This window comes from Trachypithecus francoisi, unplaced genomic scaffold (genome assembly GCF_009764315.1).
Source record: "Trachypithecus francoisi isolate TF-2019V2 unplaced genomic scaffold, Tfra_2.0 Lachesis_group3, whole genome shotgun sequence".
Lineage (NCBI taxonomy): Eukaryota > Metazoa > Chordata > Mammalia > Primates > Cercopithecidae > Trachypithecus > Trachypithecus francoisi.
In genome coordinates, this window is record NW_022681468.1 from 156110614 (window position 1) to 156135486 (window position 24873).

At 42.5% G+C, this 24873-nt stretch overlaps 2 protein-coding genes across 12 annotated transcripts in view; one reads left to right on the plus strand and one right to left on the minus strand.

The window, feature by feature from the left end:
* The window catches only part of SLC12A6 (solute carrier family 12 member 6), a 109858-nt gene extending 93924 nt beyond the window's left edge, over window positions 1–15934 (plus strand). For 3 of the 8 annotated variants that reach the window (XM_033190670.1, XM_033190669.1, XM_033190672.1), the window contains 13 exons: window positions 2680–2854; window positions 3144–3262; window positions 4487–4585; window positions 7088–7207; window positions 7971–8075; window positions 8494–8662; window positions 10024–10219; window positions 10797–10966; window positions 11646–11777; window positions 12380–12487; window positions 13020–13204; window positions 13891–14024; window positions 15227–15934. In XM_033190670.1, the coding sequence (XP_033046561.1) occupies window positions 2680–2854; window positions 3144–3262; window positions 4487–4585; window positions 7088–7207; window positions 7971–8075; window positions 8494–8662; window positions 10024–10219; window positions 10797–10966; window positions 11646–11777; window positions 12380–12487; window positions 13020–13204; window positions 13891–14024; window positions 15227–15318 (1804 nt within the window). In that variant the 3' untranslated portion in view covers window positions 15319–15934. Of the gene's footprint in view, window positions 1–2679; window positions 2855–3143; window positions 3263–4486; window positions 4586–7087; window positions 7208–7970; window positions 8076–8493; window positions 8663–10023; window positions 10220–10796; window positions 10967–11645; window positions 11778–12379; window positions 12488–13019; window positions 13205–13890; window positions 14091–15218 lie in introns of all 8 variants that reach the window. The other 5 variants (XM_033190674.1, XM_033190675.1, XM_033190676.1 and 2 more) reach the window with 3 other exon arrangements.
* A 3513-nt stretch (window positions 15935–19447) lies between these two features.
* Window positions 19448–24734, minus strand: EMC4 (ER membrane protein complex subunit 4). Of its 4 annotated transcripts, none has more exons than XM_033190677.1 (5): window positions 24537–24727; window positions 24087–24201; window positions 21908–22061; window positions 21167–21327; window positions 19452–20025 (listed from the first exon to the last, which is right to left on the minus strand). In XM_033190677.1, exons 1-5 carry the CDS (start codon window positions 24620–24622, stop codon window positions 19990–19992), a joined length of 552 nt encoding a protein of 183 aa, XP_033046568.1. In that variant the 5' UTR covers window positions 24623–24727; the 3' UTR covers window positions 19452–19989. The 4 variants fall into 4 exon arrangements, with proteins under 4 accessions (XP_033046571.1, XP_033046568.1, XP_033046569.1 ...); XM_033190678.1 differs by having other exon boundaries at window positions 19632–20025; window positions 24079–24201; window positions 24537–24732; XM_033190679.1 differs by lacking the exon at window positions 24537–24727 and adding an exon at window positions 24306–24452 and having other exon boundaries at window positions 19632–20025.
* Window positions 24735–24873: the final 139 nt, after the last annotated feature.

A 24873-nucleotide genomic window follows, 5' to 3' on the forward strand; every position in this document is an offset into this window, starting at 1 on the left:
TGTCACTGCAGAAAGTAAAAAATTAGCTGGGCATGGTGGCGGATGCCTGTAGTGCTAGCTACTGGGGAGGCTGAGGCAGAAAGATCACTTGAACCCAGGAGGTTGAGGCTACAGTCAGTCATGATCACAGCACTACAGTCCAGCCTGGGTGACAAAGCAAGACCCTGTCTCAAAAAAAAAAAAAAAAAGCATAGTGGAGAGGAAGAAAGGGCTAATGAGGGGAATGGGCATAAGGGAATTTTGGGTACTGGCAGTGTTCTGTTTCTTGACCTGCATGGTAGTAGGTCAACACCTACAGCATGGATGTTTGCTTTATAGAAATCTTCAGATATGGCCGGGCGCGGTGGCTCACGCCTGTAATCCCAGCATTTTGGGAGGCTGAGGCGGGCGGATCACAAGGTCAGGAGATTGAGACCACGGTGAAACCCCGTCTCTACTAAAAATACAAAAAATTAGGTGCGGTGGCGGGCGCCTGTAGTCCCAGCTACTCGGGAGGCTGAGGCAGGAGAATGGCGTGAACCCGGGAAGCGGAGCTTGCAGTGAGCCAAGATCGTGCCACTGCACTCCAGCCAGAGGGACAGAGCAAGACTCCGTCTCAAAAAAAAAAAAAAAAAATCTTCAGATATGCATTTGTTGTTTTTTGCACAATTTTTTTTTTTCCCTAGACAGAGTCTCGCTCTGTCACCCAGGTTGGAGTGCAGTGGCGGGATCTCAGCTCACTGCAACCTCCGCCTCCCGGGTTCATGCCATTCTCCTGCCTCAGCCTCCCAAGTAGCTGGGACTACAGGCGCCTGCCACCATGCCTGGCTAATTTTTTGTATTTTTAGTAGAGACAGGGTTTCACCACGTTAGCCAGGATGGTCTTGATCTGCTGACCTCGTGATCCACCTGCCTCGGCCTCCCAAAGTGCTGGGATTACAGCTGTGAGCCGCCACGCCCAGCCTTGCACATTATTTTTGTGTGTGATACTTAATAAAAATTGTTAAAAGCAAGTAATTAAACTATTGCCATGTTTCACCCATCAAATTAGCAGTGACCTTAATATTTTTTTAATACACAAGACTGTTGTGGAGTGTGCATGTGCTATAAGAGTTGAATCTTCTTGTATTTCCAGTGGGAGTAAAATTTAGTACAACCTTTCCGGACAGCAATTTAGTAGTGATTTTGAAATGTTTTAAGATATTGATCCCTTTGGTTAGTTATTCCCCCTTAAGAATCTGCCATAACTTAGCTGGGTACAATGGCTCATGCCTGTAATTCCAGCACACTGGGAGGCCAAGAGGGGAAGATCACACAAGTCCAGGAGTTCATGACAAGCCTGGGCAACAAGGCGAGATCCTGTCTCTACAAAAAATTTTATAAAAGATGAGCCAGACATTGTAGCGCACACCTGTGGTCCCAGCCACTTGGGAGGATGAGGCAGGAGCATCACCTGAGCCAGAGAGGTCAAGGCTGCAGTGAGCCGCGATAGTGTCACTGTACTCCAGCCTTGGCAACAGAGTGAGACCTGTCTCAAAAACAAAAACAAAAACAAAAAAAACAAAAAACCTGCCATAAGGAAAAAAACCTGAACTGTGAATGTAGATATGTGCATAAAGATGTTAATTATAATATTTTATACAATAGAAAATCAACACTGAAGAATGGATAACAAATTGTGATGCAATATTATTCAAATCACTAAAAATGTTTATTCATAGCTTTTTATGACATAGAAAAATGCTTATGTTTCAAGAATACAGAATTATAGGTGCAGTGAGATCTCAATTTTTCTTTCTTCTTTTTTTTTTTTTTTTTTGAGACGGAGTCTCACTCTGTCGCCCAGGCTGGAGTGCAGTGGCCGGATCTCAGCTCACTGCAAGCTCCGCCTCCCGGGTTTATGCCATTCTCCTGCCTCAGCCTCCGGAGTAGCTGGGACTACAGGCGCCCGCCACCTCGCCCGGCTAGTTTTTTGTATTTTTTTAGTAGAGATGGGATTTCACCATGTTAGCCAGGATGGTCTCGATCTCCCGACCTCGTAATCCGCCCGTCTCAGCCTCCCAAAGTGCTGGGATTACAGGCTTGAGCCACTGCACCTGGCCTCAATTTTTCTAAAAAGCAGATATTTTGATACCCTGAAGGGGAAAGTTAAAACTGAAGCTTAGCTTATTTTCTAGCCCCATACGTATTTTTTTCCTAATACAGGTCAATAGTGCCTTTTGATCAAATCTGGCTATCTTTATATTTTGTAATATCATTTGTCTTACTTTTGATTCTCTAAAATTTATAAATAGAAAAAAAAAATTGAGTGGGCCAGACTCAGTGGCTCACGTCTGTAATCCCAGCACTTTGGGAGGCTGAGGCAGGTGAATCACTTGAGGCCAAGAGTTCAAGACCAGCCTGGGCCACATGGTGAAACCTCGTCTCTACTAAAAATACAAAAATTAGCCAGGTGTGTTGGCACATGCCTGTAATCCCAGATGCTTGCGAAGCCAAGGCAGGAGAATCGCTTGAACTTGGGTGGGTGGAGTTTGGAGTGAGCCAAGATCACACCACTGCACTCTAGCCTAGGTGACAGGGTGAGATTCTGTCTCCAAAAAAAAAAAGCAAAAAGGAGAAAAGAATGGGTGAATGTCTCTCTAGTCTTTCAGTCTAAAGTTATTTCCAGATTAAATTTCCCTACTCCTATTTCTTTCCCAGGTTCGGAGATGCTGTGAAAGGTAATTTGGTGGTGGGCACCTTATCTTGGCCATCCCCATGGGTGATTGTTATTGGCTCCTTCTTTTCAACGTGTGGAGCTGGACTGCAGAGCCTCACAGGTGCACCGAGGCTGCTACAAGCTATTGCCAAGGATAACATCATACCATTTCTGAGGGTGAGTGACCTTTTTTTATGCCCTCTTCTTTTTTTCCCAGCTTTAATGAGAAACAATGTGGTCTTCATGGGCTTAGAAATTACTAGACCATAAATGTGGAGACATGGGTTTGTAGTACAAGACCCTCTAAATCCCAAGCATGAGTTTACATGTGAGTGCTGTAAAGGTGTTTAAAAGATATCACAGTTGTAACACTATTGATCTTCCAGATGTCTGAAACTGTAGGCTAGAGAAATAAGAGAGCAATGACTCAATACTCCTATGCCTGGTATTTCCTTTCTGTGTACAGGTTTTTGGCCACAGCAAAGCCAATGGGGAACCTACCTGGGCTTTACTTCTAACTGCTGCCATTGCAGAGCTCGGAATACTTATTGCCTCCCTGGATCTTGTGGCCCCAATTCTTTCCATGTAAGAGCCAGTGATTTTCTTCAGTTATTCTTGCTTACATGATAAATAATGCATGTTTGTTTCCCTCAGTCATGTAACAGTAGTGATAACAGAGTGGGCTAAATACAGACGTAACTTCACTTTAAATAAAAGTCATTCCTGGGAACTCTCAAGTAAGGCTAACTTTTGTAAGTTACTAGGTTTTTTTCTACCTATTTAAATTCAGAAGTTCTTTGGCTTCATTTCTAATTCATTATCAGTTGGTTGTAGCTTTTACCACCACTGTTAGTTTTTTTATTTATTCACCTGTGATTTATTGATGACTTACTACTTACCTGGCACTGTGTAATATGGTATTCTGGGAATACAAAGATAGATAAGACACAATCTTATGGAACTGATAATGGATAAGGAAACCAATGATTCCCATATAGCGTGACGAGTGCCATGGTAAGAGTGAACACTGACTGCCATAGGAACACCAGGGCAGGGCATGTAAACAGACAGAAACTCGAGAAAGATTTTCTGGAGGAAGTGATACTTGTATCTTGAAGAATAACTGGTTTTTTGCTAAGAAAAGGGGTGAAGAACATTTCAGGCAGAGAATGCGTATAAAGAAATTGAGGAATGATATAAGGTAGCACATCCAGAGAACTGGAAGTAGTTTGGCTTGGCTAGAGTGGAGGGTGCATGTTGAAGGAATAGCAGAATAGAGAATTAGGTAGATTCGGATCACAAAGGGTCTGGAACTTTTACCTGGAAGTAGTGGGTAATCTTTGAGAACAAAATGATAATGCTTTAGGATGATCAGTCTGGTATAAAAGATGGATTCGAAGGAGGCTAGACTTGTTCCTCTAATGCTAATTAGGGAATGCTAATTGGAAAGAAGAAATGAGAGCCTAAACTAAGGTGATTAGTAGTCGAGATGAAAAGGAAGAGAAGCAGCTTAGAGATTTTTTAATAGAATCCATAGGACTTGGTAAGTGAATTTGGAACAAGGATAAGGAAGAGGAAACCTGGATTATCCTAAGAACAACTGGGTAAAGAGTGGTAAAGTCATTGACTGAGAGAACAGAGAAGGATGAGCAGCTTTGTGGGGAGAGGTTGAAGTTTCTCTGCTTCCTACTTAATCAAGGGTTAGTTGTCTAGAAACAGGCTTCAATACAGCAAAGGTCTCCAGTTACTTAACCTTCAAAGAATCATCTTACAATAAGAATCATTCCTCTTACTCTTTTCATTCTTCAGGTTTTTTCTCATGTGTTACCTCTTTGTAAACTTGGCATGTGCCTTGCAAACATTACTTCGAACACCCAACTGGAGACCCCGATTCCGCTACTACCATTGGTAAGTCTGCTTCTTTTATTCTTTTTACTCACGTTTGGAGAGAACCCATCTTTGAAGTAGAAAACTAGGAGACTCTGGGTTCTCGATGAAATTTTTTTCTTGGTCAGCCATTTCATACTGTTTCAACTTTCAATTCTTATCTGAATCCTCACCCTCCTATCCTATTTTCCTGTATTACTTTATAATAACTTACAACACCCAATAAGAGTAGAGCAAAAGCACAAAATAGATATTTCCAGCCTTCTGTAATTTCTAGGTTAAAACAACCTTCTCTTGCATATTTATTTTCCTGTTTGTCTCTTAGGGCTACGGAGTCAGAGGTTCTAAGTTCCAATCTCAGCTCTACTATTTCCTAGCTTTGTAACCTTCAGCAAAGCACATAACCGTGTAAAATTTAATTTTATTCATTTGTAAAATGGGACTAATAAATCTAAAGTGCTTGTCGTAGTGCCGGTACATAGTAAAGCTCAGCTCTCAATGAACTGTTGCTGCTGCTGCTGTTGTAGTTAAGTCTCCCCAGTCCTGAAGGGGTTGTCATGAAAGATTTTTGGCTGCCATCCCATATCTGTCCTCTCATAGCTAAGAGCTCATTAATTATGTCCCATATGTACCCACTGCTACATTCTGCTTTGCTAACTTTCTCCTTGTCCTCTTTCTGTCTTCACTTACCAATAGTGGACAGTGATGTAACCTTTATTGGGCAAAAATTAAAATCTTCAACTAATTTTTAATGCCTCTGATCCTCTTTCTAGCTTTAACGTTAGTTAAAAGTTCTTCATGAGGCCGGGAGCATTGCCTCATGCCTGTAATCCTAGCACTTTGGGAGGCCAGGGCGGGCGGATCACCTGAGGTCAGGAGGTTGAGATCAGCCTGACCAACATGGAGAAACCCCATCTCTATTAAAAATACAAAGGTTAGCTGGGCATGGTGACGTATGCCTGTAATCCCAGCTACTCGAGAGGCTGAGGTAGGAGAATCATTTGGACTCGGGAGGCAGAGGTTGCAGTGAGCCCAGAGTGTGCCATTGCACTGCAGCCTGGGCAACAAGAGGGAAACTCTGTCTCAAAAAAAAAAAAAAAAAAAGTTCTATATAAACTTTTTTTGTTGCTATCTTGCTTCTATTTTTCTCTTTCTCTTTACCCTATATTTTCATTACATCCTAGTTTTCTCCAGATTAACACTCCTATTCATTCTTAAAAATTCATCGGCCGGGCACGGTGGCTCAAGCCTGTAATCCCAGCACTTTGGGAGGCCGAGACAGGCGGATCACGAGGTCAGGAGATCGAGACCACCCTGGCTAACACGGTGAAACCCCGTCTCTACTAAAAATACAAAAAACTAGCCGGGCGAGGTGGCGGCGCCTGTAGTCCCAGCTACTCGGGAGGCTGAGGCAGGAGAATGGCGTGAACCCGGGAGGCGGAGCTTGCAGTGAGCTGAGATCTGGCCACTGCACTCCAGCCTGGGTGACAGAGCGAGACTCTGTCTCAAAAAGAAAAAAAAAAAAAAAAAAAAATTCATCACAGAGCTAAGTTGTTCATTCTGTACACAGAAAAACTTAAGTAAATATAGTCGTCTACCTAATTTGTGTGGTCAAAACAAGCAATTAATTCATTACCGTCTGCCAGGTTTCTCTTATGTACAGTCCAAAGATAATTTTTCTTTTCTTTTTTTTTTTTTTTGAGACAGAGTTTCGCTCTGTTGCCCAGGCTGGAGTGCAGTGGTGCGATCTCGGCTCACTGCAAGCTCCGCCTCCTGGGCTCACGCCATTCTCTTGCCTCAGCCTCCTGAGTAGCTGGGACTACAGGCGCCCGCCACTTCACCCGGCTAAGTTTTTGTATTTTTAGTAGAGACAGAGTTTCACCATGTTAGCCAGGATGGTCTCGATCTCCTGACCTCATGATCTGCCTGCCTTAGCCTCCCAAAGTACTGGGATTACAGCCGTGAGCCACCACGCCTAGCCCAAAAATAATTTTTCTCAGTGAGTTCTGCAGTTATGCTAATAAATGTTTATAAACTTTTTAGAAATGTTTATATGAAATTTTTCGAAAGATCCTAGAGTTATTAACATTTCTGGCTGCGTGTCCCATCCTGGCTTTGCCAAGTAAGTATTAATTGTCCTCATAACTGCAGGTGACTGATAGTGTTCTGTTATTTACATGGTTTTCCAGCAGTTGGAAACATAACAGCAGTTGGTCTGTTGCAAAGGACAGTTTGGAGTTTAGTGCACATCTACTGACTGTTTCATGATAAGACAACTGTAGAATTGAGAATAAGCATTTAGAAACTTTTGTGGCAGCGTGACATTGCTACAGCATCCAGGCATGTGCTGATTTTTCGAATAATTCATTTTCATTGCATTTTATAAAAGTTATATTTATAATAGTTTCAAAGTTTTTAAAAAATAATCCCTCACTGCAGATCGTTTGAGAAGCACCTCTAACATAAGCTTCTTTTTCAGCTACTTTAAAAGGTACTTTTTTGTATTTGTTTTTAATTTTCTAGGGCCCTTTCTTTTATGGGAATGAGTATCTGTCTGGCTCTGATGTTCATTTCTTCCTGGTATTACGCCATCGTAGCCATGGTGATAGCTGGTATGATCTACAAGTACATTGAGTACCAAGGGTGAGTGTGGATTTAACCTTGATCACTGCTAAAAGTAGCAGGACTAGCTAGTTTGGTTAGAGCCAGTTCAGTGAAAATACATTAAGGACCCAGGTAACTTCATTTTCATAACTATATTTTGTACCCCTAATTCTCCAACCATCTTACTGATGCAAGCTTTTCATCACAAGGGAAATCCATTGAGAAAGTATGAATGGATCAATGGAAAATAACAAAGGACATATCCAAATAATAATGATTAGTACTAAACAAAGTATAACACAAATATAAATATTTTTGCTTATCTCTTCAGTCAAGGGATTGTCTCTGAAATGAAAAAGAAATTAGTTCTGAACAACTTTGTAACTACTAAGACTTACAGCTTTCAAAAATGAGGATGAAGTAACATTCTTATTCAGAAGATCACATTGAACTTTACTTTCTCTGCATTTTTTTCAAAGTAACTTAAACTCCAGGTCTGTTATAATTTTCTAATCTAAATTGCTCTTTTACATTATTGTTTTGAGCGATGAGGTAGAAGGACTGAATGAGTGACCCCTTCAGGCTTTATTCCGAACTGTTTGTGCAGTGCAGTCTGTTGGTGCTGTTGATCTGCCTACATCGGGTTCATTATATTAGTAAAGAACATTATGTAAATCATTAATCTGAGCTTTAATCTTCTACTTTGCACATGTGTGATTTTTAGATTCAGAAAAAACTTTAGTTTTTGAAAGTATACTTACTATAGTTTAAATTTGTCTCTGCTCTTTTCTTTTTCTCACAGAGCGGAGAAAGAATGGGGTGATGGTATCCGTGGGCTGTCCCTCAGTGCAGCCCGGTTTGCTTTGCTTCGGTTGGAGGAAGGACCTCCACACACTAAAAACTGGAGGTAAAGAAATCAACACTAGCAGTATTTGGCACATAGTTAACACACAAAAATATGTGCTGTGTTGATTACAGGATAAGGAAACCATGTGGCTCAAGGAATTGGTATAATGGACCTGTTTTGAACTATTCTAAATCCTTAATTTTTTTATCCCCTTTTCTTCATGTCACTTATGAGCAAGATTTCTACAATTTATTATTCTTCACAATTTATTATTCTTCCTTGAAGACTGATCAACTTGAGATAATACTGGGAGCATTCAAACTAATACCCTCATCCTGTCATTTCCTGTGAATTCTTCCTTCTGTCAAATTACCTGTTTCATACAGATCTCCTGAATTACAGGGTGGAGTCTGTCATTCTGTTCCCCAAACCCAAAATGTTTTCTCCTCCCCTCCAACCCCCACCAACTTCTTCACAGGCCTCAGTTGCTTGTATTACTGAAACTAGATGAAGACTTACATGTCAAGCATCCTCGCCTCCTCACCTTTGCCTCACAGCTCAAAGCAGGAAAAGGTCTCACTATTGTGGGCTCTGTCATCGTGGGGAACTTCCTAGAGAACTACGGTGAAGCTTTAGCTGCTGAGCAGGTAAGAGTCAGACTTTTGATGTATTGGAACTCAGCTTACAGCTTTGTGATGTTAAGTAGTAAGACCTCAAACTTCTACTTGAATCTTGTTCCTGAGTGATCTAGGAGGTTTCTCACTTAGTGCTGACCTTTGAACAGACACTGTCTCCGAAATAATAAGATGAGCCAGAAAATAGTTATTTATTCCTTCTTCCCATTGAAAGCATTACTAAATTATAAGATGATTAAGTCTAAACATTATTTTCAAATATACGCTAAACATTAAGCACTGAGAAAAGTCATGTAAATAAATTGATCCCTTGAACTATGGAGAGCATTCCTCTCAATCTTGTGACAACGAGTAATGACCAAATTTTCTTCCTCTTTAATCTATGTGGTATCATGAGCAAGATTCCTTTGCCACTTCTGGTTAGCTGTACTGAACATTAAAGTTCCACTTTAACAAGGAAGTTGTTTTCACTCTAATATTTATTATATATGATAGAACTAATCCTGTTGTTTTTGAAATGCCATTGTGTTCAGTGTGTTCAATGGCATTTCAAAAGTCTTACTGGATTTCATTTTGGAATACTTTGAAATCCTAAACACTAGAAATGCTGAAGAAACATTACTCCAGAATGATGGTAAAAATTAATAAAAGGTACCCAGGATTGAAAATCAGGAGAGCCTAGTTGTCAGCCACATCACTGATTTAATCTGTGCCTTTGCAAAAGTCATTCCATTTTCCATACCATTATTCCCTTCCTCTTACCACCGAGAGGGCGGAGTAAGAGTAAATGCGATGATATCTCCAAATTGGTTTGACTAAAGGAAGAGTAATGCAAATACAAGTGTCATGAATAATCACCATTAAAATGTCAAAAAGCATATGGAAATGAGAGAAGCAAAAAAGAAAACATACCTGAGAAAATTCTAAAGTGAAACTGAATCATCATATTGAGTTTCTGGTAAGATGAGTCAGGGCATGACTGGGGTTGAGGCAGGAAGGAGATCTTGTTCACACTAGTGAATCACCCTGGTCAACTGAGAAAGAATGTTGAATATTCACGTTGTAGAAATCCCTGTTCCCAGTTTTTTGGTATAGTGCAAAGGAACAAAAGCAGAACAGAGGAAAAAGCAGAGAAACTACATGTAGACAACCAGCTACAGAGGCAAAAATATGTAGTAAGCACTTAGAAAGTGAAAAAGATAAAAGATCATGAAATTCCTTTCGGATAATTTTAACTTTTTGGACTTTTCTGTAGACGATACAGATTTATGAAGACTTTGGAAAAAGGTAGGGGATGTAATATGGAGAAGGAATAATAGGTTAAAAGGTCCAGAGTGAACCACTTCAGTGTTGCGGTCCTGTGTCTCTTTCAGACCATAAAGCACCTAATGGAGGCAGAGAAGGTAAAAGGATTCTGCCAGCTGGTGGTGGCTGCCAAGCTGAGAGAGGGCATTTCCCACCTTATCCAGTCATGTGGCCTTGGGGGCATGAAGCACAACACAGTGGTGATGGGCTGGCCTAATGGCTGGCGTCAAAGCGAAGATGCCCGCGCTTGGAAGACTTTTATTGGTACTGACCATTTCTCATACCAACCTAAGGGCCTGAGTTGAGGGGATATAGTTAAATCTCTGTCACCCCTAGCCTCCTAAAATAGAGACTATGCCATTGCTGAAGCATAGTCTTATAAGGCAACCTGAAAAACTACTAGTAGTCTGGTAGTAATACCAGATTCTACCTGTCCCCTTCAGCTTCACATCATGTTCATGAATTATTTATTTCTATCAAGTCTTGTGCTAGGAATTATCTCCAAAATTGCCATGTTTTCATTTGTGATTTTCCATATTTATGTTCTCACAGAAATTGGAAGAATTGTTCTTCAGTATCATCATCTCCCAAATTCACATATCCCCCCTTAGAAATGTAGTAATCAGGATATACCCTGTAACATAAACTGTGGTTCTCAGTCTAATTCTGTGAGCTATTCAGATTTTTCACAATGATTTTTGTTACGTAATGAGATATAATCTAAGTAAACAGGACCCCTTGCTCAAAGAAGTGTGAAGAGAGCATTTCCTTGCTTTCCTGACATGCTAGGAAGCAAGGCAAGCCTAAGGATTCTTCTCTGCTTATTCTTTTTTCTCCCTAGGCACAGTTCGAGTGACAACTGCTGCCCATCTCGCACTGCTGGTGGCTAAAAACATCTCCTTCTTTCCCAGCAATGTGGAGCAATTTTCTGAGGGCAACATTGATGTGTGGTGGATTGTGCATGATGGGGGGATGCTCATGCTACTACCATTCCTGCTGAAACAGCACAAGGTATTTGAGACAACTTTTCTTTGCAAGTCTTTCTCCCTTCTGTCCTGGTTCGCCAGACAAATTCTTTCTCTGATTGTATAGTGTTGGGGTTTAGAATCAGAAGAGTTGGAAGTTATTCTAGGCTTTCCTATGATCCCACTTTCAACCTTAAGAGAAATAATTGTCTTTGTATTTGATACCTACTTATCTCCAAGTGAAATTCAGCCAATTAATAAAGTTCCATATGAGCCCTTGGGGAAAACAACAACAAGTTGAACACATCTTTTTACAAAAAGTACTGGAAACTTAAGGTATTTGTATGTGTGTGTATTGCACACATATATGCGCTCATTCCGTGGTAAAACTAATTAAATGAAATTTAAAATAGTAAATATATAGTCTGCATGTTGTCATTGATGTACTAGCTGAATAAAGCACCCTCTTAACATATCGTGAGCCATCTTTTCTTTTGCCAGTGTTTTCTTGTTATGAAATTAAGGACTCCTTAAAACTGTATTAAATGTGGTGTTTAGTCAATCTTTTGCCCTAATACAATAACATGGCAAGTAGGAAGCTGGGAACAAATAGCCTCATACTACATATAGCAAGATTCTTCTAGACCACAATGTCTTATGTCTTAGGAAATAACTTTTTTTGCCTCCTTGCTCTAATTTTCCACATGTGTATGTCACTCTCTCAGGTGTGGCGAAAGTGCAGCATACGGATCTTCACAGTCGCCCAATTAGAAGACAACAGCATCCAAATGAAGAAGGACCTAGCCACCTTCCTGTATCACTTGCGCATTGAGGCGGAGGTAGAAGTGGTGGAGATGGTGAGAAAGCTGAGTTTGAGATACAAGAGGTTCATTCCCCCATTCCTCTCCCTGTTGTCCTTGAATCTTTTCTGGTTTGGGAAATTTTTCAGCTCTAAATACGGATTAATTCCCTAGTGCCAAAAACAAAAACAAAAAAACCCTAATTTGTGGCCCTAAGTAGAATGTATATGTGATACATGTTTGATGTGGCTTTTTGGTTTTGCTTTCTTGTTTATCACACAGCCCTTATATTTCTGCCAGATTCTCATCTGCTTAATATAGTTTTATGAAATTTTAATTCATATAGTCAGCTTAAAATCACACATGGCTTTAAAAAAAAAAACCTAACAGTATTAAAAAGAGACTAGAGTTTGTATTTTGTGTTTCAAGGCAACACATGTCTTGGTTAGATTATGGAAAAGACTCTCAGGGCCTCTGGATTGTATCCACAATCACAAAAACATTTATGTAGCTCAGTGACTAAACAAAATAGGGGTGAAACGTAGGTTAATATCGTGATGCTTTCCCTGGTTTAATTTAGTGACTGGAAATAAAAATGTATGGTTCATCCTTCTTTCTCCTTTGTGCTTTTGGCCCCCTTTGTGTGATGTCTGTGGCAGCATGACAGTGATATATCAGCATATACTTACGAGCGCACTTTAATGATGGAGCAGAGGTCCCAGATGCTCCGGCACATGCGGCTCTCCAAAACAGAGCGGGACAGAGAGGTGAGACCTTACTGCGTCAATCCAATCCGGGCTCTCTGAAGTCTGTCACTGAAAGGGATGATACTGGGCTGGGCGCGGTGACTCACGCCTGTAATCCCAGCACTTTGGGAGGCTGAGGGGGGTGGATCAAGAGGTCAGGAGTTCACAACCAGCCTGGCCAAGATGGTGAAACCCTGTCTCTACTAAAGTACAAAAATTAGCCGGGCATGGTGGCACGTGCCTGTAATCCCAGCTATTCAAGAAGCTGAGGCAGAGAATTGCTTAAACCTGGGAGGCGGAGGTTGCAGTGAGCCAAGATCGCACCACTGCACTCCAGCCTGGGTGACAGAGCAAGACTCCATCTCAAACCCCCCAAAAAATAAAAATTAAAAAAAAAAACAGGGATGATACTATATTGTTTTCACAAGATGACAAATTCTTTCCTTCTCACTGTCAGTTATTCCACTATAACCCATTATTACTTCAAAATAACCAAAGATGAAGCATGAGAGAAAATTTGGTAGAATAACTTGTGGTGGACCTTCTTCCTCAGGCACAGTTGGTGAAAGACCGAAACTCAATGCTACGATTGACCAGCATTGGCTCTGATGAGGATGAAGAGACAGAAACCTATCAGGAGAAGGTGCACATGACTTGGACAAAAGACAAGTACATGGCATCCCGGGGACAAAAAGCCAAGTCAATGGAAGGATTCCAGGACCTGCTTAACATGCGTCCGTAAGTTTTCCCACTCCCAAGTTTATCATAAAATAACCTAACCAGTGGCACAAATACGACTGCCTGGACACACAGGATGGAGTCTGTTCATTTAACTCTGAATCTAACCACCTCATTGTGTGCCTATTCATACTGGCTCCCAATGAATAAGGTACACAAGCTAACCATCCCTTCTATCCATAGTTCATCTCCATACTGTGTTCTTACTATAAAATAAGCAAAGAGAGCATGAGAAAACCCAGATATTAATATCATAAAGAAATCATTTTAGGCCGGGCGCAGTGGCTCAGGCCTGCAATGCCAGCACTTTGGGAGGCAGAGGCAGGTGGATTACCTGAGGTCAGGAGTTCGAGACCAGCCTGTCCAACATGGTGAAACCCTGTCTCTACTAAAAATACAAAAAAAATTAGCCGGGCATGGTGATGGGCGCCTGTCATCCCAGTTACTCGGGAGGCTGAGGCAGGAAAATTGCTTGAACCTGGGAGGCAGAGGTTGCAGTGAGCCGAGATTGCACCACTGCACTCCAGCCTGGGTGACATGAGCTAAACTCCCTCTCAAAAAAAGAAAAAAGAAATCATTTTATCAGATGACCCATAGTCAAGTGAAAAAGCTCTGGATCTCAAGTTTTTAACGTTGACTATGTAGTTTTCTTTTTACCTTAACAACCTTTATTTCTTCCCACTCAGGGACCAGTCCAATGTGAGGCGGATGCATACAGCAGTGAAACTCAATGAGGTTATAGTTAACAAGTCCCATGAAGCAAAGCTGGTTTTATTGAATATGCCAGGGCCACCCCGAAACCCTGAGGGTGATGAAAATTGTATCCTTTCCAAGAGTGGGGCTTCCAGTAGGGAAGATCTCCTTAACCTCTTTCTGAGATAACTAGGTAACGATAAAAGTCATTGTCTCTGCCCCACTTTCCCTCTTTAAGGAAGGAAGACTTAAAAGTCTTAGGCAAGGATTTTTACAAAGTTATGAGACGAATCTCTTTTAGGGGAGTTGGGGCAAATATAATTCAGTTCTAAAAGACATTTCAGGTGGTGTATTTGCAACATGACATCAAATATTCAGTGTATAAAACCCTTCCTGACAGTCCTACAGACAGCGTGCCCACATCCTTTCTCCTTTTTAGGTTCTACCTGCTTTGCAAAGCCTTTTTCTTTTGGATAGAGTTAGGGGAGAAGCTGAGATAGAACCTCCTTTAACTGAGGGAAAAGAGATAGGTATTCTTCCTCATACCTTCATCCCAGGACTCCGGGGATAAGGGAAACCTTTCAGCACTGACACATAAATTAGTTTATTCCCACCAGTGCCATTAAGAAAAAGAGGTTTAGGCCGGGTGTGGTGGCTCACGCCTGTAATCCCAGCACTTTGGGAGGCTGAGGCGGGTGGATCACCTGAGGTCAGGAGTTTGAGACCAAGCTGGCTGACATGGTGAAACCCTGTCTCTACTAAAAATACAAAAGTTAGCTGGGTGTGGTAGCGGGTGCCTGTAATCCCAGCCACTTGGGAGGTTGAGGCAGGAGAATCACTTGAACCAGGAGGCGAAGGTTGCAGTGAGCCAAGATAGCACCATTGCACTCCAGCCTGGGCAACAAGAGGAAATTCTGTCTCAAAAAAAAAAGGTTTAAAAAGAAAAAGACAAATCGAACTGGCAGAAAAATCTGACTTGAGCAGCTTCCCTTAGAAAATTACTTGGGTTCTCTGTAGGAACCTTGTTAGCTGCCCTATTGTGGCTTTTCTTCTTCTTTCATCATTTTTATCTTACTTAGAATAACACTTGTAGGTTTTTTCATTTTTAAAGTTAACACAATGGGAGTCTTGTATTATATATGCAAAAGGACTGGATCCCTGGTTACTTCTGCACAGGGTTAAATTCAATCCAAAGTTCAGACTTTTCTGAATATATAATAATTAAGCAGCTAATTTTGTAGCTGTATGATCAGATAACCTCAGATTATGATGATGCCAGATTGTAAGTTTGTGCTCTTCTTTTGCCTGTCTCCTTGACAAGTTTTGAAGACATGGAGTTCCTAGAGGTGCTTACCGAGGGACTAGAGCGAGTCCTACTTGTCCGGGGTGGTGGCAGTGAAGTGATCACCATTTATTCATAACCTACTCTGAATGACTGTGCTTGGCCTGTTTTCTTAAAAGGCCTACATCCTCCATGGAAGTGCCAGCTCATTACTACCACTCCCACTCAACTAAAAGCCTGTGTTCTGTACACACCATACTGAACTCTTGATGAGCTGAGCCTCAAGTACCTGTGTAAAAGAGCTCCCATCTGATCTGCAGTCCTTATAGAAAAAGCAAATATTCCCTCAACTCAGAACAATGTTCAAGTCTTACGAGCCACGTCTGAGCAATCAAAGGCAAATTAGAATTAACAAGCTGAGCCAATAAATGAATTGGTAAAAGGGATACCAGAAATTCAACTGAAGAAAAAAAGCAAGTCAAGTAAATATTCAGCATTAAAGATGAATCTCAGAAGTCATGGTCCAGTGATGACACCGTGGGGCTAACAACTAGAGACAGCCTCACCTTACTAAAGAATTGATGGTCAAGTATATTTGGACCTATCCTCAGCAAGCCAAGATGCAAACATTTTTTAGCTATATTTCTTTAGTATACCCACTGCTCTAACTTTATATTAGGATACCAACTTGAAACATGGCTGTAGCCTCTCCTTCTTCAAAAACATTCCCCCAAAATACCAGATTTCAGTATCCATACTGTGTCAGTGTATACTTCAACTGTTTATTTCTCTTAACTCAAAACCCATTCTGTCATTGTAACACAGGCAATGTTACCATGGAAATTGGTTTTGGTAAGGTAAAAATTATTTCTTTCGGGTTCTTTTCAAATGGCCAAACTAAGAGAACTCTAAAAGGAAGCTATTAACATTTACTGAAATAGTCTGTGGTTCTCTATGCAACGTGGACAAAACATACAAGCTGTTACCTAAGAAATGCAGGTCATGGTGCATATCAACCAGTAGGTTCTTCTCCCCACTGCATCCACCCCCGCGCCGTTTTTTATGCCCTCTTATTAAGCACAGGTCAAAAAATCTTAAGGAACAAGTACTAGGAAAACTGGCTAAACATCCTTCCCTGAAAGCACTGGGCCATCTTTTAAAGGGCACATCTAGCAATGGAATTGGAAGTTCTACAGCCATACTCTTTCCTTGGTGCCAACGTTACTGAGCGGCTGCTCTCCTTACCTACTGTGCTAAAATGGCATACAGATTGGCATTGACCTGTTGAAGAAATTTTACCACTAAGAAATCTTTTGCCTCATCTACAAAGCTGAAGTTAAGACTTGAGGCATTCAACTTAATGCCAAGTATAAGCATTTTCCCCTTTTTCTTTCAATTTTATTTTTCATTCTGACTACATAAACTTGGCTCTGAACTAAGATTAACCAAGCCAAGCCTTCTATTTGTTTTCAGAAACTTCAGGCCAGGTGCCATGGCTCACACCTGTAATCCCAGCACTTTGGGACGCTGAGGCAGGTGAATCACTTGAGGTCAGGAGTTCGAGAGCAGCCTGGCCAATATGGTGAAAACCTGTCTCTATGAAAAATACAAAAATCAGCCGGGCATGGTGGTGCATGCCTGTGATCCCAGCAACACAGAAGGCTAAGGCAGGAGAATCGTTTGAACCCAGGAGGCGGAGGTTGCAGTGAGCCAGGATTGCACCACTGCACGCCAGCCTGGGTAACAGAGTGATATGTCTGAAAAAGAAAAAAGAAGGTTCAGTGTGCCAAGGAAATACTTGTGTAAGCTTAGCTTTTTATTTACTAATTTACTGATCAAACAACATCTGGCTTACAAGCATAGGGAAACTACTTATGTGGTTGGATGAGCAGTAATTTCAAGTATGTGAAATCTTCATTTCTTTTACAGAATAGGTATTTAGAGAAACTTTTCTTGCCTGTATTCATGGCTGTTTTTGAATTTCAATTTATTAGTCACAAATAGTGGCCGGGCGCGGTGGCTCAAGCCTGTAATCCTAGCACTTTGGGAGGCCGAGATGGGCGGATCACAAGGTCAGGAGATCGAGACCACCCTGGCTAATACGGTGAAACCCCGTCTCTACTGAAGAATACAAAAAACTAGCCGGGCGAGGAGGCGGGCGCCTGTAGTCCCAGCTACTTGGGAGGCGGAGGCAGGAGAATGGCGTAAACCTGGGAGGCGGAGCTTGCAGTGAGCTGAGATCCGGCCACCGCACTCCAGCCTGGGCGACAGAGCCAGACTCCGTCTCAAAAAAAAAAAAAAAAACAAATAGTGCCACTGTACTTTGATTACTCAATAGGACACGAAGCAAGCTGATCTAGGTGTCAGAAATTATTTGATCTGTAAGGACAGAGAAAACCCTTCAATATAGCTTAAGAAATTGAGTAATTTTGGGCCGGGCGCGGTGGCTCACGCCTGTAATCCCAGCAACTTTGGGAGGCCGAGGTGGGCGGATCACGAGGTCAGGAGATCGAGACCATCCTGGCTAACAGGGTGAAACCCCGTCTCTACTAAAAATACAAAAAAATTAGCTGGACATGGTGGCGGGCACCTGTAGTCCCAACTACTCGGGAGGCTGAGGCAGGAGAACGGCATGAACCCGGGAGGCAGAGCTTGCAGTAGGCCGAGATTGCGCCACTGCACTCCAGCCTGGGCAACAGAGTAAGACTCGGTCTCAAAAAAAAAAAAAAAGGCCGGGCGCGGTGGCTCAAGCCTATAATCCCAGCACTTTGGGAGGCCGAGACGGGCGGATCACGAGGTCAGGAGATCGAGACCATCCTGGCTAATACGGTGAAACCCCATCTCTACTAAAAATACAAAAAACTAGCCGGGCGACGAGGCGGGCGCCTGTAGTCCCAGCTACTCGGGAGGCTGAGACAGGAGAATGGCGTGAACCCGGGAGGCGGAGCTTGCAGTGAGCTGAGATCCGGCCACTGCACTCCAGCCTGGGCGGCAGAGCGAGACTCCGTCTCAAAAAAAAAAAAAAAAAAAGTAATTTTGATTTGCTTCTCCTTTCTTCAACCTCCAGGCCCACTCAGGATGGCAAAGCAGATAGAATCTTAAGTCGTTTTTTCTGTTCCTTCCACAGATGGTAGAAGCATTGTTTACAACTCCCACTGCAACACTCCATTTCTTAGTTGAGTTTAACAGTAGGGAGTCATGTCCTGCAGGATCCAGTACCTTTTTTTTATTCCCTCCCCTCCCAAGACGGAGTTTTGCTCTTGTTGCCCAAGCTGAGCGCAATGGCACGATCTTGGCTCACCATAACCTCTGCCTCCCGGGTTCAATCGATTCTCCTGCCTCAGCGTCCTGAGTAGCTGGGATTACAGGCATGTGCTACCACGCCCGGCTAATTTTGTATTTTCAGTAGAGATGGGGTTTCTCCATGTTGGTCAGGCTGGTCTCGAACTCCCGACCTCAGGTGATCTGCCTGCCTTGGCCTCCCAAAGTGCTGGGATTACAGGCGTGAGCCACCGTGCCTGACCAGGATCCTGTATCTTAAAGGCCCATAATGTAAAGGTCAGCCTGCCTAGGAATTCTGCCACATTTACACACGCCCCTGGCCAAAGTCATTTTTTTTTTCCATGTAGAACAAATTATGGGCAGAAAATAAAGTTAAGTTTTAGAAGTGCTGTTTGTGGTTGGAGAACTGTAAAAATCTTTTAAAGGGATAAGGGAATTAGTGGCTATTAATATAACCACTACTTCAGCCCCTGAAACACAAAATCACTGTTACATGGAAAACTGGTTATCAGGCCAGATTTATATTCATCTCTGTCTAGAGCATTTCATGTCTAAATGTGTTGCTTATGTTGTCTCCAAAGTCTCTCATCTCTTTTAAAAATCACTGCAAATAAAGCAATACTGAAGACTTGAGAGAATGCACCTTAGGGGAAGGGCCTGTTTCAAGACAGAAGGTAGGAAATACCTGGCTTTTGAGTAAGATCCCGCTTTTGAGTCTTACCTATGACTTTACCAGGGCAGATTAGAAATACACATCATCCTGCTGACCTTCTACCTTGAATAGCTATCTTAAAAGCTGAAGTTTGAACTGACAGCATCTGCTTGACAGGTGCCAGGTTCCTCTCGGCAGGGGGGAAGATCACTCTATATAATCTTCCGTTGCCTCAGATTCCTGTGGCCCCAAGGATCCCACCAAGCCTCATTCCCCCAAACATGCTAACAAAAATCCCTTTTTGTGGGTATTAAAATAACAGTTACACTGTATGCATATTTATGTGCTCCTTTTGTCTGGTTTATTTTTCTTTTCATCATGTATAAGCTGAATCCAGCATTAGTTTCTCACATCTTCCCCAAGTGTCTCCAACAGAATTTTTATGTCCCAGCTTGTTTTAAATAGAAGTGAAATATTAAGGAAAATAGATTTAAGGGAACTTGTGCAACTTTTTTTACGCATTGTTCTCAACCATTTAATTTATTGAAAGGAGATGCTGCGACAGTTCTTGATTTAGCAGCAATTATTCTCTTGTTTACATAGTTACGATTTTATTTGTTGTTTTGCTCTGTACTGGAAACATAAATAAAGTTTTCTACATTATTTTCAGTCATGGGTTGTGGTATAGTTTCTTTGTGTTTGTAGTAATATGCACATTGCCCTTCTAGGACCTGTCACCCCACCATGGAGAAAAGAGCCTTTTGGTTCTTTTTAACATAAGTGTTTGGTTTAAGAGTATGCTGAGGAGCCACTGGGCTTAAAGAACGATGTAAATAAGACCCAAATACATAGGGACCAGGCGCTGCTTTCTCATGTTCACAAAAGCAGTCCTCCACCACTGAACTCCATTCTCTGAAAGAAGAAAGAATAAATAAATAGGCAAATGAGTGTTAAAATGAATCAATTACTTAATACTTTAACCACAGCTCTATTTTGCCTATCCTTAAAAAAGAACTTCTAGGCCAGGCGAAGTAGCTAATCTTAGCTAAACACTTTGGAAGGCCAAGGCGGGCAGATCGCTTGAGCCCAGGAGTTCAAGACCAGCCTGGGCAACATGGCGAAACCCTGTCTCTACAAAAAATACAAAAATTAGCGAGCCACGAGGGTACAACCTGTAGTCCCAGCTACTTGAGAAGCTGAGTGCTTGAGCCCGGAGGTCAAGGCTGCAGTGAGCCATGATCACACGACTGCACTCCAGCCTGGGTGACAGAGCAGGACCTTGTTTCAAAAATACAACTTGGCCAGGCGTGGTGGCTCACACCTGTAATCCCAGCACTTTGGGAAGCCAAGGTGGGTGGATCACCTGAGGTCAGGAGCACACCACCAGCCTGGCCAACATGGTAAAACCCTATCTCTACTAAAAATACAAAAATTAGCCAGGTGCAGTGGCAGGCACCTGTAATTCCAGCTACTAGGGAGGCTGAGGCAGGAGAATCGCTTGAACCCAGGGGGCGGAGGTTGCAGTTAGCCAAGATGGCGCCACTGTACTCCAGCCTGGGCAACAGAGTGAGACTCCCTCTCAAAAAAATAATAAAAAAAAAATAACAACTTAAAAACTCCTAATGGCTTTTATTTTTTAAGATACCCTAGGCCAGGCGCAGTGGCTCACGCCTATAATCCTAGCACTTTGGGAGGCCGAGGCAGGCAGATGACTTGAGGTCAGGAGTTCAAAACCAGCCTGGCCAACATGGTGAAACCCCATCTCTACTAAAAGATACAAAAAAATGAGCTGGGCGTGGTGGCGGGCGCCTGTAATCCCAGCCACTTGGAAGGCTGAGGCAGGAGAACTGCTTGAACCCAGGAGGTGGAGGTTGCTGAGATCATGCCACTGCACTCCAGCCTGGGTGACAGAGCAAGACTCCATCCCCCGCCCCCGCCAATAAAAAAAAAACGAAATAAACTCTAATACCAGTTCTAATTCCCTACCATCAAGTAGGTCAGCTCTTCACTGTCTACTGCAACTACCCAAAATTCAGCTTTTCTTTTGCCTTACCTCAGGGGGCTCAATGAAGGCCAACCAATCCGATGCATGTGTAGGTAACAGTCCCATGGACTGGCACTTGTAAACAGCCAATGCCAAACCCATCAGGTTCCCAATGAGATAGACCAAACCCTGAAGAAACTTCTGGCTTGAACTTTCTAACATCTTGAAAGCTGTTGGGGTAACAGAAATTGTCAAACCAAAAGAACTCTTTCCCCCAATATGAATCAAGCCAACCATATATTAAATTCATACAGACAGACCCATAGTAAGACAGCAAATAGGACCATTAAAAGCAAAGAGAAAACCGTGGTAAGCACCATATTCCCCTCCATGCCACCACCATTACCCCACTCCCCTACATACCCATTAGCCAAAAACTGTCCCTAAGAATTTGCCTTTAATTCTTTCTTTCTTTTGAGATGGAGTCTTGTTCTGTCGCCCAGGATGGAGTGCAGTGGTGTGATCTCGGCTCACTGCACCCTCCACCTCCCAGGTTCAAGTGATTCTCCTGTCTCAGCCTCCCGAGCAGCTGGGATTACAGGTGTGTGCCACCACGCCCAGCTAATTTTTGCAGTTTTAGTACAGACAAGGTTTCATCATGTTGGCCAGGTTGGTCTTGAACTCCTGACGTCAGATGATCCACCTGCCTTGGCCTCCCAAAGTGCTGGGACTACAGGCGTGAGCCACCACGCCCAGCCTGCCTTTAATTCTTCAAACTTATGGAAGGGTTATTGTTTCAAGAATACTTACTGGCTGAAATGGCCATAAGTGCCTGAATGGGTCGCCAGGCCATCATACACACCATCATAGTAGGGAAGATGGAGATAGTATTGCCTGCCATGTACATGATGAAGAGGTTCATGGGAATCTGTTTGAGGGGACCCAAGGCGATGTCCCAGCAGCGCTAAAACAAACACACAATTTTAACCCTCTGATCACCACCCTTAGTCCCACATTTGCCATATCACTGATGCTAAATCACATGAACAGAATTCCCAATTCTCTGCTTCTAACTGAGCTGACTCCTCAATTCTACGACCTCTTCCCTTCTCCATGTTGCCACAGGAGGGCGCTCTCTTCTACTACAGATAAAAGTACCATCATCATCCGTTATACCTTTCCCTATAGGTTTTCCAGATGTCATTTTTTCTCCTGATATTGGAAAAAAGATCTCCCTGCTTTTGTCCTGGTACTTCTGCATCTATCAATGTCCTATCTACAACTGAAGAAATAGATAAATCCACATAATGGGAGATTAGCACACCACAGTCAATAACTAATAGAACCATTGAACTAATTTAGTTCCAGAAAAGAATAACAGAATTAGCAGGTAAATCAAGACATAGAAGATTTGAATGACATTAACAAAACCCAACTGACATGTAATGCTGCAGTCAACAATTGCAGAGTTCACATTCTTTTCAAGCATAAGATATTTACAAAAACTGACCACTCGCTGAGCTATGAAGAAAATGTCAATCTCATAGAATGCAAATTGTACAAAACATATTCTTCAACTACAATATTAAACTAGAAATAATTTTATAATTAGAAAATATCATGTTTGGGAATTAACAATGATACATGAAGAAATTATAATAGAAAATAGAATTGTATGATAGCAAAAGTACCACATTTTAAAACTTGTGGGACACAGCTACAGCTCTGAGAAATTTATAACCTTAAATACTATTAGGTTGCTGCAAAAGTAATTGCGGTTTTTGCCATTAAAAGTAATGGCAATCTGGCTGGGCGTGGTGCCTCACGCCTGTAATCCCAGCACTTTCGGAGGCCGAGGTGGGTGGATCACCTGAGGTCAGGAGTTTCAGACCAGCCTGGCCAACGTGGTGAAACCCCATCTCTACTAAAAATACAAAAAAAATTTAGCCGGGCTTGGTGGCAGGTGCCTGTAATCCCAGCTACTCGGGAGGCTGAGGTAGGAGAATTGCTTGAACCCGGGAATCAGAGGTTGCAGTGAGCCAAGGTCATGCCATTGCATTCCAGCCTGGGCGACAACAGCAAGACTGTCTCAAAAGAAAAGAAAAGAAGTAATGGCAGTCTAAAAATAAGCATCCATTTCAAGAAACTAGAAAAAAACCCAAGAATTTTTGAAAAGATTAATAAAATCAATACTGGTGATGGGTACAGTGACCTGTAAAAATAAATGAAAATAACTTTTAAAAAATCAATACTGGTAAACCAAAAAGGAGACAAATATTCAACATCAGGAATGAAAAAACGAACATCACAGATCTTGCATATATGGAAGTGATCATTATTATGAACAACTTTATGTCAATACATTTGAAGTTTTAGGAAATCGGTAAGTTCCTAGAAAAAATGTAACAAAATGACAGCAGAAATTAGAAATATACATGGCCCTGGGCAAAGCATGGTGGCTCATGCTTGTAACCCCAGCATTTTGGGAGGCCCAGGCGGATGGATCACCTGAGGTCAGGAGTTCAAGACCAGCCTGGCAAACATGGTGATACCCTGTCTGTAACTAAAAATACAAAAATTAGCCAGGCAACTGCAGAAATCTAGATGAAGGATGGTGGCTTGGATCGGGATGAGAGGTGAACACAGTAAAAAGTAGTACGGAAAGTCAACAGAATATCCTGACAGTTGGATGTGTGGTGTAAGGGAACTAGAATAGAAAAAGATCACTTCAACTGGAAGATGTTGCCACCAAAAGATAGTTTTCAACCTACTTTCTTATATCTTATGTTCCAAACATCTTTTATTTTTCAAATTGTTAAGCACTTTTGTAGGTGATATATAAAATACCGAAATACCAGTCTCAAGCAGTTTAGTTTCCAAATATTCAGGATAAGAGCTATCCACGTTAATTCCACCTGGGAGAAGAGGATGGGTGTATAAGTCAGGACTGGCCCAAGGACTACGGTAACATCTATCTATACCTCTGTACCTTCTCCACCAGGATCCGGTCTGTCTCTTGCACGCTGGTATCAGGCACTTGCTTGTCCAAGTAACCGACTGGGTAGAGAGAGTCTCCCTGGCCACTGCCCCGGTCACTTCGACCCCTAAAAAACCAAACCAAGAAATTAAAGCTGCAAACTCCGACACTTCTTATCCCACATTTCCTGATCTACAAATCATAGGAATAAAGATCTTCAGAGGCACCTACTCAGATTAGACCAAGCCCCCTCGCGTGTTCCTCAGTCCCTTGACTTATCAGGAGGACTGATGTAAGCATTCTTTGATCACAGAAACCTTCACGGCAGGAAAGCCGCTACCTCCCCAGGTGATGTCTGTGTGCCACCCATCTTTTTCAAAGTTATGCCTGAGGGCTCAGGTCTCATTATTCTGGTGCAGTTCTGGGATGAACAGTGATGTACAGCTTGCCCAGGTGCCTCACCGGCTGCCTCCTCCAGGCCCGCTTAGCTCAATGGCCCACTTGAAGCGCCGGCCTCGGTTAGCCACCAGACCCCCCTGGGCCGTCATGGCAACAGCTGCGTCCTACAGCCTCGAAGCTTCTCACTCCAAAGCGTACTCCGCAACAGGCGCACTGGCGTTCCCCGCTTTGTCGCACTCTGCAAATGCACTTCCGGCGCTTTAATACAGACGTCATTTCCGCCCCGGAAATTGGCGGCGTTGCGGGTTGAAGAGTCGGGGTTTGGGTTTAGAAAATCAGGGAGGAAAAAAAAGCAGGCAAGACGTAGTGCTTCCTAAAGCTACTTCCGCGCGCTCCCTTT

Excerpts from the sequence above, each read along its gene's own strand:
- EMC4 (XM_033190677.1), bottom strand. The coding sequence starts at position 24,622 with ATGACGGCCCAGGGGGGTCTGGTGGCTAACCGAGGCCGGCGCTTCAAG. Across the intron at positions 21,328-21,907 it reads ACTTATGGCCATTTCAGCCA|CTTTCAAGATGTTAGAAAGT; the intron begins GTAAGTATTCTT and ends TTACCCCAACAG. Across the intron at positions 20,026-21,166 it reads CCTTCATTGAGCCCCCTGAG|AGAATGGAGTTCAGTGGTGG; the intron begins GTAAGGCAAAAG and ends TTCTTCTTTCAG.